The following is a 12,908-nucleotide window of genomic DNA, read 5'->3' on the forward strand; positions in this document are numbered from 1 at the left end:
CTGTCCGTAATTCATATACAATCCGAATTACGACAATCGCAAGCTGATAATAGCCTCAGAAACAATTACACTTTGTTATTTGTGTTTACTGATGTACCGATTGATATTGTTATAATTTAATAAACACGAGCTTCACTTTTGTAGCGATTTTCCTTTGTGTTTTATTTACAGTTGGCACTGTTGGTAAACATAAACTTCGTTATGCCTGTGAATTTTCACCCTTACATTTTTCAGCTCCAACAATTTTCAATGTTGTAACAGCTTTTTTCCTGAACAATAGCAGAAATTGTATTATCAATCACTGTGCCTCAGTTACTGTAGTAAATTTAAAACGTTTAAATCTTCATGGTTATTAAAATTGTTTACAATCGCTCCAAAAAAATCCTACTATCCTACTATAAATAAATAATATTATAAATGCGAAAGTTTGTGAGGATGTGTATATATGTGTGTTTGTTACTCTTTCACGCAAATATTACTGAACCGATTACAATGAAATTTATCATGCATATAGAGGGTAACTTGGATTAACACATAGGATAGGTTTAATCACGGAAATCCCGGTTTAAAGGAACTATGCGGGTTTTTCTTTGAAAACGCGGGTGAAGCCGCGGGCGGAAAGCTAGTCTTTTATATTTTACGTAGGTAATGTATGAACTCACTCCATCGCAGATCATCATGTTCCTTTAAAGCTTTTGTATTAAGTATTATATCATTTTGTATTATGATAATTTATCACATAATTTATTTTCTACTTAAATATTTACTTTAAAAAAGTATAGATAAAGTAGGAACTTTTCATTTTATTTTCACTTTTATAGTGCGCAGAACTAGAAGTATTTATTAACAGTTGCTCTATATAAATGAATCGATCGTACCTAATTAAATAAATTGCTTCAATTGATATGCGTATAATGAGCGATTGATTTATATATTTACTTATTACATCCTACGACATCAATCGTTATATAGGTAATATCTTTCCTGTTTGCGGAAGCTATAGACAATTTACTATATTATTACTTATACGGTCAATAAGAGTAAATAAGTATTATATTCTGAAATATGTTCACTTTTTATTTTCTTTTCTTTTTATAAGCGAATTATCTTTTAAACTTATATAACTTTTACACACAGTGTAGAAAAAAAATGGTTTATTCTCAAACATCAGTTTTATTCGTATATTTTGCGCGACAAATTACCTTCAAGGCTGGCACTTTGACCCTGTCATAAAATTTTCTCTCAAGTGTATGTATACCCCCTATGCAGATGAAGTTATTTATCATTGCTCCAAAATGCATGGCACTTTAATCTGCTGCAGTCGAGATTACCGTTAGCATGCGGGCACGGCACGAAATGGGCGCGGGCGCGCGGCGGGAGACCACAAGTAAAAAAGCGCGCACTCGGTTATGGTACGCAAACGCAAATTGAAATGTTCGGCGTCGCGTTGTTGACTAGCGCGCTTCTTGCGTCGGCCGCTGCACGTATTTACGATCGCTGCGAACTCGCCCGCGACTTGCAAGCGCTCGGTGTTGACAAGGACCATCTCGCTACCTGGGTGTGCATCGCTTTCCACGAATCGCGTTTCGACACCGCCGCCCGCAATCCGCACAGTGGTGATCATGGACTATTACAAATAAGTGAATTATATTGGTGCGGCCCTGGAAAAGCATGCGGAGCACCCTGTTCTGCGTTCCGAGACGAAGACATTTCAGACGATGTTGAATGTGCTCAACAAATATACAAAGAACACACGCGGCTGCAAGGCGACGGTTTCCTCGCTTGGGTGGTTTACCCTCACCATTGCAGACATAATGCCAAAAAATATCTCGCTGATTGTGATGGTCATTTAAAAGATGTTTCTTATAAACTTGACGTCAATAGAGGGCGAGCTTTGAAGACGCGGCATCGAAGTCGAGGAAATAACAATGAAACCGTTCCTTACTACAAAAAATTCCCCAACATCGACGATCTAAAACCACCCTATATTCCCATAAATACCCTCTTAAGAGGTAAATTTGAGGAATCAGAAAGAGAGAGAGAAAGAGAAACGGTTAAAAATTATGATAATAATAATTATTATAATGTTTATAACGAAAATAAAAAACATCCCTTCGAGTGGCTTAATAACAAACTTTTTATCACAAGCTCTATGAAAATTCCTCTTACAAAAATTTACAACATCGATGAACTCAAGCCACCAGTATACGATGGGAAAACAAGGTTTGAATACAGTGAAGCTCCTGTTGTTCGCACAACAACAACTCTTCGTACCCCTACTACTACTATCGATCCTGCATTAAGGAATATAAAACCACCGAATCCAAAGAGGATAGAATCAAATCAATTCCGGCGCCGAAAAATGATGTCCTTTGACAATAACAATGAAAATAAGAATTTCCAAATGACGTCTACTCCTTCGTTCCATGTGCATAATTTTCGATTTCCGGTTATTACAACGACTGCTATACCGACCACCACGACTACTAAACGGCCTACATACATAGCACAGTCATATTCCCAATCCCCGATAACTCAAAATCAAACTTCACATAAATGGAACAAGAAAGAAGAGTCACCTCGAGAAGTCAGTCGGAAAAATAATCGCCAAGAAACTGTATTTGTGCCTCTCTCAAGAGCAGAAATTCCTTCAAATAATTCTACAAGTTATGCAAAACGTCAAGAATTTAGTGCCTCAACAACACCAACTTCACCAGCTTATTCGCCACTGCATAAAGATTTCGAAAAAGACAGAAGTTTGACCGTGTTAAATTCGGGGGCTTATCAGACAACTACGGCGACACCTATTAGATTTCATTATATAGGTCAAAATGGCAATAGCAATATATGGCATGTACCAAGTCCGACACCAGGTACTCTTCAATCTCGCTTTAAAACCAGTAATAATCTAGATCTATCATTTACAACAACAAAAAGAATAGAACCACCTATAACACCTACATTATCGACTTTCACGACACCACACACGTGGATAAATCATCAATTAAAAAACCAACAAGATAATGAATTGAGCACTGTCACACCTCGACCGACACGACCATGGGTGACATTTACATCCAGAACTAAATGTGCCTCAAGTAGTACAGTTCAAATGGAATCGACCACAGCTAGATCTGCAGCATCTTCCTCGACAACAATAAAACATTCAAACATACTTCCAAGTCAACAACCTCGTACTACCGCAACGGAAAAAACTACCACCACCACTCAATCTATATTTGACCTCTACTTAAAGCCTACAAAGCGTCCAAATATTGTATTCAATTTTCCTGAATTCAAAGACAGGCCATTCAAATTAAGAATATTTTCTGAAGGCACCACATCTTCCCCATCCCATTTCTACTCGGGACAGGTCAGATCCTACAGCACTGACAATAAAAAGCCGGACCAAAAGATAAGTTGATCGATCAATCTTTAGTTTCCTTAATTATATTACAAAAACACTGCCATATTTTATATGCCTATTTTGCATAATTTTCCTAGGATAAGACCAAAAAGCATTTATTAATTAGTGTAAAGACATGTTTATTCATAATAATAAAATTTAATGTGTTGCTCTTACCACTGATTTTTATTCAAAGTTATTCATTAATACCTAATCTTATAATATTAAATATGTGTCTTCCTAGAATTTAGTCTGATGTAAATGAAAATAATAGCACAGCGAAAACCTTTTGCAAAGCCACTTTGTTCAAATTTATAATATTATGCATACGTAGAATAATATCTGTATCACAAATTGTTATTTTTTGACTTTCGATTAGTCTGCTTTTATTTTATTACTATATATAACATATATATATAACATCTATATTCGTTCACATACAGCGTTTATCTTTAAAATACGCATCACGTTTATAATTTTATGCTAATATAGTAGAATAACGACTTTAATATAAAAATTAGTTAATAACGTGTTTTAAACAGAAAATAATATATTGAACACAAACAGAAAATAATATATTATTATAGCTCGACCTTGCAACGAACTCTGACCTTTGTCAGATTTCTAAATAATTTATTCCGAATAATTAATTAAAAAAATACGTTCTACGACAAAGATCTACTCGATTGGAACTGGCTGTCCAATAATAAAGTAAACATAGATAATAACACTTCCTGCAAATCTATAGCTTTCTGTCTAAATTAATAAATATTTAAAGTTCAATTTATTTAAGTAAGCTATAAAATATAGCTATAAAAATACACGCATTACACGCATAAATAGACTGATTTTTCAATTATTATAGTTTGCCAATGTCTATGTTATATATTTTTCAAAATTGTATGTTTAGGAATAAATCCATACTATTTTTTTAATATTATAAATGCATAACTAACTCTGTCTGTCTGTCTGTTACTCAATCACGCCTTAACTACTGAACCAATTTGCATGAAATTTGGTATAGAGATATTTTGATACCCGAGAAAGGACATAGGCTACTTTTTACCCCGGGAAATAGGATAGGTTTTATCCCGGAAATCCCACGGGAACGGGAACTATGCGGGTTTTTTTTTGACTGCGCGGGCGAAGCTGCGGGTGGAAAGCTAGTTACTTATAAAATCTTAGCTTCTACTACCATGGTAAATAAATACATATTGTGTTTGAACATAAAAAAATTATAAAGAAGCCGAAGTCGTCAGCTTTATTTATTGGCTACCTATTACGTGTCCTTTGACACAGGTGATGTTAAATGTTCGCGATTGCGGGTGATTATTATTCATAACATGAAGCGTCGGAAAACAACTTGACCATACAGCAACTCATCCCGTCCTACCGGTTGTTTAAGGCCGATGCTTGACCGACTGAGAAAGATCACCTCACCGAGCCAACCTCACTGTCACAGGAAAATATTTAACAATTAAAGTTTAGTATTATTGATATTATGGCAGGAAGCAATGCATATGTCATTATTATTAAGAATAGAAGAAATTATTAACCGTCGTTAAAAGTTAACCTATCAATGATATTATAATATTTAATTCAAGGTTTATTCTTAGGTATGACTTATCTGAATATTATTATCTAACATCTTATCGTTATAGAACAATTATTTATATTTTAATACAATAACTATTTTGCGAACATTATTTTTTTATTAAAAATAAATACAAGCGGAATTTATCACAAATAAAGCCACTGAAATTGAGAGAGAACTGCGATTTTCAATCAACCTAATTAAATGTGTTTCCATTACTCGTGGAACGGCAAACATTGCAATGGTTTTGTGATGTTGAAATTGCCCTTTCATTTACTAAATATATACACCACTTGAATACATTTTCTCTTATTTTACAAACCCCGATACTTCTGCAATCTATTCTATTTACTTAGAATCAATTAAGATATTTTGAATTTGTTTTCCAAACTTCAGTAGAGAATAGAGATTCACCAAATTACCTTATTGCGAAACAAATATAAAAACATACAAACATTGATTGATTTGACTCTTGACCTGACTTCTTGTGCTTGATACTTGTTTAAAATAAAACGTATTTAAAGGTTTCGAGTTATGAGTTGTTATTACACGATTAGAACATCATTGAGTAATTGCCTAAATGTATGAGTATAAAAATATTCCAAAGGCGTCTCTCGTTCATCATTCCATTTGTAGAGCACACGTCGTTTAAATCGCGTCCGACCAGTTTTCCAAATTACCTAGGTATTTATAAAAGAACTTTTCGCATGATAAGCCTTGAAATCTTCAGAGCGTATAACTTGCGCGATATGTTTAGGTACATTGGGCCGAAATGCATTTAAACTGAATGCATTATTTAATGAGAAGTTTCTGACTTCATTTTGGAGCCACATTTTATTACGGTGACAGTATGAATTGTTCACGGATGAGCAAAGCTATAAACGGAAAGATCGTCATTGTAGATTGTTCAAACCCTATTTTAAATTTTTGATAAATTTTATTTGTGATGCAAAGATTAATAAGTATTTCGTATGATTTTACTATTAAATATATTTCCATTAAACTTATAGTTTATACTATGCATAGGTACAAGGATCTTAAGTATATAAAATATTCAAAATACTCATAAACTTCAACAAAGTAACTTAAATCATTATATAATAGTACAATCAATTGCATGTATTTATTTAACAGTCTTCACACCTAACGTAAGTAATATACGTACTCAAACAATAAATATTGAAGATGTGTGAGCAATTTGTCGCAAATAACTTAACTATGCGTAATCAATATCCACATTTAAACAAAAATTAGACAGACACCCGTAACGCAATCAATGTCCAAGGTTGTAATGTTAATGTCAAGGAACTTAATTTTTAACACAACAAGCAATGGAGCCTACAAGTATTTTTTTGATAGCGGACATTACATGTACACACAGCTCTACAGATTCAACGGTATATCTCCGAAAGCACAGACGCGTAACAGCCAAAGGTTAAATGAAATTAATAGTTTATTGTAAATAACAAGATAAGATTAATCAATATTGAGAGGTCAAAGAAGCTCGATAGTTCGAATGATACTCCTACTAATATCTACAGCAACGTTGAAATTAGTCATACCTACTTAGAATAAAACAAAACTCCTGGTAACCTCTGGAAATGCAAACGCAATTTTAGTTTCGTTTATAAATACATATATACAATACATATATATATTTGAAAAGCTTTGATACAAAGCTTTCCAAATAATATTTACATACAGTTTTAACTGGTAATATCAATTTTCAGTTTGTTCAACGTAAACATTCGAATGAAACTGTATCCTTTGCCACTGGTCGAAATTCGAGAAATGCTTTTTAATAATTGTAACGTTTCCATCGGGTGGGGTGGCGGGCAAACATCGACCCACCGTGATTTAAAAACAGGAAAAGATATATTTAGTTAGCCAGGCTCAGACTGATGGACCGAAAATCTCTTTAGCCCTGAAACAGATCCATTTGCAGTACTTTCTTTTTGTTTTCAAAATATTTCCTATAACCAAATCTCTGTCTATCCAGTGCTATTAAAATAGCATATTAATGCTTGGTTCAAATTAAAAAATATGTAGGTATGTGTAATGTAGAGTGATAATAATTATTAACGAGATCATGTTAAACAAATAGGTAGATAAACAGTTGACTGTTTGCAACTTCTTACAAAAAGTGACGGTATTAGTACCGGTCAGCATTTTAAATTATATTTGTTCCTTTGTTAGGTATTTGTCAAAGACAAATGGTCGACGATAGAAATAATAAATTGATCACATTGATCGGTTACTATAAACAACGTCACCGTTGTAAATTAAATAAATTTTTAAACGTAACTGTACCATTAGTAGAGGAGCCACACTTTGGCTTATGATATAGGATTGGCGTTTTATATTAGCTTATTGTTCGTATAATATGGAAAAGTAATTTGTAAAGTAAAAAATTTTTTTAGAACTGCTCGTTTAGTTGATCAGGCCAAACTTCTTAATTTTACCCCTAACTTATTTCTTAACTGTTTTGTTCCTATGTTATATGGTCTCTATTCATAGTCATTTATGTTTTGAAATGAAAAGATAATTACGTATTAGTAGATATTTGTAAATTGCATGATGAATTAATTAAACTAGTTTAAATCGCTATGATAAACAACGTTTTAATAATTCTAACCGCATTTTAACAGCGGTTAAAACGCGAGTATTAAATATTAATCCTTTAGTTAAGCTTTTAAAACGATAAATAAGTTACTATCTTCTATAATTTTCCACTTTTGCAAAATGTAATTTATCGATAATTAAATTAAAAGAATGAACTTATATTCCAATATAATAATTCACAAACTAAATTATTTGTATTATTGCCAACTAAACGTCGAACTAAATGAAATATTGAATCGTATCACAGCTCTATTTTCGCTATAGTGGGTACGCTTCTTTTAAGCTTTTTTCTTCTTCAGCAATTAAATTATAACAAAATTGTGGTGACATATAAAGTAATTGCACTGAATGCATTGTTTTGTTTCGCTAATTACCTTTTAATCTCGTGCAATTATCGAGAATGAAGATTGCTTTTAATCGGTATGAGGACAATTAACGTAGGTACCTACAAATTAAATTGATTTACATGAGAATGAAAGGGATACCTAAACTATTTCACCAGAGAGAGACAAGTTATTTTCACTTGTAGAAATCTTAGACATTTTTATTTGAGCAAATATCATAAGGTACACATTAAAAGCTTCTACGGACATTTGGAGCGTGTTGTATGCACCCTTGCGCTGCGACGAGACCCTCCACTGAACTTGACCTACTTCGTATTAATGGTGCTTATTGAACTAGTTAGAAATAAACGGTCTTTAGTTTTGTTTTTTTTTATTTCTTCACATTAAATAAATGAGTGAATACAAATACTATTAAAGCTTATTCAACCAGCTTAAATTCATATAAACGAACTTTAGTCCGTGTAACTTATAAGTGCTGCAAAATGAAATGCATATAATATATTATCTAAGTTTTGTAGCATCATACAAATGTATGAAAAGACTGGTGAAAAACTCATACAATTCGATTTTTTTTTATTCATAACATTTTAAAAATTGTAACACTTATTAGAATGATTTTGTGTATTTTTTAAAATTTCAACATTATAAAAATAAATTTTGACATTAAAAAACTTGCGTTACGTTAGTATAATTGTCTTTAAACCAACAGTGCAGTTGCAATTTAGTTAGTTATATTTAACAGAATTGCGCAGAATTCGATATTGAAACAAGGTTTAAATGGACGAGCTCAGACGAAGTTTAAACAGCGTTCTCTTTGGCAATAAGTTAAAATCACAGGAAGCTTATCATAGTAGATTCTACGGAACCATTTGAAGACGTTTTAGTTAATATAATTATCTTTAATTTTATACCGTAAGTACCTAAACATGCATTTCAAAATCAAGGTATGCAAATAATAGTAGGTATAATTTATGTAAGCCAATTCAAAGGAAATAATACACTACAGCGAATAAAATGACAGGCTCTATGCTCGCACCTCTGTGTAAATATCATATTATACAAATATGTAGACCTTGAAAATTAATAATTCGCGGAATCGCTGTACCTAAATAAGTTTAATATTTAAAATGTTTTTGATTCTACGAAAAATAAACCACATAATTTTTCCGATAAGGTTGTGACAATATTTATTTCTTTTTCTAATATAGGTACCTAAGATAAATTTAGAAATTGTTTTGATTGAGCAGATACAACATTTTATTTTTCAGGCCACATTTTATTTCGAATATTTAAAGCAATTTAAATTCGTTTCTTTTGAAAACATTCGGATTTAAAAATTATTTATATGGCAGGTACCTAAAACTTTATGGTTACTCACTTCTAAATTATATGTGAAATGAGTAACTGACCGCTTAGGTACGCTTAGGTCTTCTATTCTACGTACGTTACTAACACGTGTAACGTAAATGTATATAATCACAGTTTTTGTCGAACTTTTAGTATTTATTTTAAAGTGCGTCACACACGGTGAAGATAGGTACTATAATATTTTATCTTACAAAATTCCCACAAAATTTCGGGTCATTTGTAACAGGATGGCGGTTCTACAGGGGTCTTAGTACGCAATGACAAAAAGAAAAATGATGGTCAGAACGCTGATACCGGATACCTTAAGATACTGTAATATAAAATATTTCAGTATCTTAAGATAAAATATTATAGTATCTTCACCATGTGTGACGCGCTTCATTGTATGCATTTTATACATTTTAACCAGGTCATTTGTACCTAGCTTCTTGGTATGTCCAAACCGTAACCGTGGCAACAGTTTTTAACATGATTTGAAAGAAAGAACCAGTGTTACAGGAAGCAGAAACGTCTATTCTATACAATACGAAAAAGCAATTTGAACAATATGTATTTACGGTGTAGTATAGTTTTAATTTAATTACAAAAACTTGTATGATGATCATCCGTTTACTTTCCTTAGATGTCGATGGCTTTGTTTACACATAGAACTGCTCTCCTTATTTGCATAATATCTCTATGAATAGACAGTAAATGTTAAATAATTCTATTAGCAATTAATTTATCTAACATCTTATTACGTATTGGGTTGGCCTTGTCATAATCCTCGATCTGAGGATGAATAAAATAATCACTTAATTATGCATTAAAACAACAAAGTATTTACAACTCATAATCATTTTTATCGACTCTAGAATTATCAATATTTCTTATTATTCAACACGATTGTGTTAAGTTCATTAAAGAAGCAAGTTAATTACTATTCTTGACACTCATGCAGTCAACCTACGAGTATCAAGTAGGTATGTGTTTAAGTATATTTTTTCACTCTTTGTACTACGACGGCAAATTATGTTGAATTGCGAGTTAAGTACCCACCATGTGTTCAGACATGAGGGACCGAGCGTAATTATGCAACAGAAAGAACGTAAAACGTTTCCAAGTTTTTGTCGATGTCGTAGTTAGCTACATATTAATTAGAAGAAAATTAATCTCAATAGGTATGTATTTATGTTTGAAACATCACTTTAAGATAACATGAAAACATCTGAATATCAATAACTACCTACCACTATATGACTTTCTATAAAATGAATTCATGATACATCTTCAATTCAAAATTAAATATTATATGTATAGCTGAATTATTTGATTCTTAAATTCTAATTATCTACATATTATTAGTACTGAGTGGCTGCATACCTATATATTTTTAAGTGGCGACTTATTTTATTTTATTCATGCTCAAATCTATTTTTAGAAAGCTTTACATCGATAGCGCCTTAGCAACCTACAATAGTTTCATCGAATCAGAAAAGCACCTACGCTTACTTTATTCTATGATACCGAACGTATGGAATTGCAAATAGAAATTCTAACAATAGCCAATAGGAAATTCATTCAACTGGAAACGAAAGATTTGGTAAAAGATTTCTATTTGATTTATTTTATTGACCTCCACAATTTCAGATAGCTTGAAACGACATAAAACTATAACCTTACGAAGATCTACATGCCTACGAGACTCTCGTAGGCATGTAGATCTTCGTGAAATTGTGGAGGCACATTGGTAATTCTAACTTCTCATAATTATTATAGGTATTTGATTTTTGCTCGTAAATTATTATTAAATCTACTAGTCATTACATGATGTAGTAGTCTACTTGATAAGTTGAAAATGGCGTAAACTAGAGATAAGGCTCTTAAAAATACGTGCGATAGCTCATTTGATTCGGAATGACGTCTAGAAAAATGTATCGGAAATGTTTATTAGCACACAAAAAATTGCAAAAGTTATAGGCAAATTAAGTTTCAAAAAAATAGGTATTTCGTTTATTGATAATAACTCCGAAATTATTAACATTTCAGAAATTTTGAAATTTTGATACAGTTTAACAAGATCGCGCCATGAAAGTTTAAAAAATTTTATTACTTTGTTTATAATAATTTTTTCAAGTTAAGTAACTTGAACAAAAAACTAGAAATTTCTAGTTTTTTGTTAAATTGATACAATTATTATGAACAAAGTATTAACATTTTTTAAACTTTTATGGCGCGATCTTGTTAAGTATATTAATTATATGAAGGGCTCCACGAAGTGAAAAATTTTACCGACAATTATTTAAACATTTTTTTTAATGTGCAATAAGGACGGAAGTTCAAAAAAATTTCGTTAGTTAACATTTGTCTAATTTGTTGACAAATTAACTTTAAGTAAAATTTCCAACGGGAGCAAATTCTTTGAAGTGTTCGGAATACACCATAATTTTTTTAAATTTTTAAATTAATATTTAATACCGTGCTCGGTTTTGAAGCCGCGCGCGCTAACTAAAAATGCCGCGCGGAGGGCTATTTTCAGCGTTAAATTAAAATTATAAATAATGGAGATAGAATTCCGGGTTTCGGGAGATTTTCGTTGGAAATTTCCTCTTTAAGAATCTTTTTTCAAAATTTCTGAAATGTTAATAATTTTGGAGTTATTTACAATAAACGAAATAGGTACCTATTTTTTTGAAACTTAATTTGCCTATAACTTTTGCAATTTTTTGTGTGCTAATAAACATTTCCGATACATTTTTCTAGACGTCATTCCGAATCAAATGACCTATCGCACGTATTTTTAAGAGCCTTATCTCTAGTTTACGCCATTTTCAACTTATCACTCAGACTTTGGTTATGTGGAGAGATTTTGGTGTACAGAACTTATATACTATCGAGTTCTTAAAATAAATTGTTTATTAGGTACAGTTATGCACACACGTTACAAAAAAGCATCCTTTTCCATTTTTACTTACCCTTTGGTAAGCTAAAAAATGATTCAATAGGTATATCAATCCTGAAATAAAAACATCATCACATTAATAAGATAATTTCTCACATCATTATTTTTAAATCATTGGTTTATTATCTATGTATAACATAAACACTATTCATCTGTTCTGTTCTAGTCCTCTTTATCGAATTGATTGTTTCTAAAAAGTGCCTAAGGCGCAAATAACAATTCGTCAGCCAGAAAAAAACATGGACCGTTAGGGAGTTCAAAAGACAAATATTCGACGGGCACTCATAAAAATTGCAGATTACTGAGGATTAACGTCCACTGCGTAGTAAGTGTTAAACCCAGTTAAACCTTTTATTTCAGGTGCTCTGTTGGTCCTGTCGTATCCGCATTTCCTGTTTGCAGACTTCACATATAGGAACGGCGTTTTAGGAATGCATCCGAATTTAGAGGAACACAGAATTTATGCTGATTTGGACCCCGTATGTGATTTAATATATTTCATCAACCTTATTTTCATATTTAGGTTATTTAAAAGAATATAATAATATCTGATTTCTATTTTAAAGTATAGACTTAGAGGATAGTTAATCACACATTAGGTTTATTGAAAAGCTTTTCGCCTGATGCAAATGC

At 31.9% G+C, this 12,908-nt stretch overlaps 2 protein-coding genes across 2 annotated transcripts in view; both read left to right on the forward strand.

Annotated features, from left to right (window-relative positions):
- The window catches only part of LOC149491303 (sensory neuron membrane protein 2-like), a 38,084-nt gene that overhangs the window by 24,291 nt on the left and 885 nt on the right, over nucleotides 1–12,908 (forward strand). Inside the window, exon 7 of the mRNA XM_089697806.1 lies at nucleotides 12,636–12,754. Coding sequence (XP_089553932.1) covers nucleotides 12,636–12,754 — 119 coding nt within the window. The remainder of the gene's footprint in view (nucleotides 1–12,635; nucleotides 12,755–12,908) is intronic.
- Nucleotides 1,387–3,582, forward strand: LOC149491304 (uncharacterized). Its single transcript, XM_089697618.1, has one exon. It carries the CDS (start codon nucleotides 1,433–1,435, stop codon nucleotides 3,422–3,424), a length of 1,992 nt encoding a protein of 663 aa, XP_089553744.1. The 5' UTR covers nucleotides 1,387–1,432; the 3' UTR covers nucleotides 3,425–3,582.

This window comes from Colias philodice, chromosome 1, assembly GCF_061535455.1.
Source record: "Colias philodice isolate Cphi_HAF_F1 chromosome 1, ilColPhil1 Martin Lab GWU primary, whole genome shotgun sequence".
In the NCBI taxonomy this organism is placed as follows: Eukaryota; Metazoa; Arthropoda; class Insecta; order Lepidoptera; family Pieridae; genus Colias; species Colias philodice.

What these genes read in the sequence shown, in the direction of transcription:
- LOC149491304 (XM_089697618.1), top strand. Translation starts at nt 1,433, where the DNA reads ATGTTCGGCGTCGCGTTGTTGACTAGCGCGCTTCTTGCGTCGGCCGCT.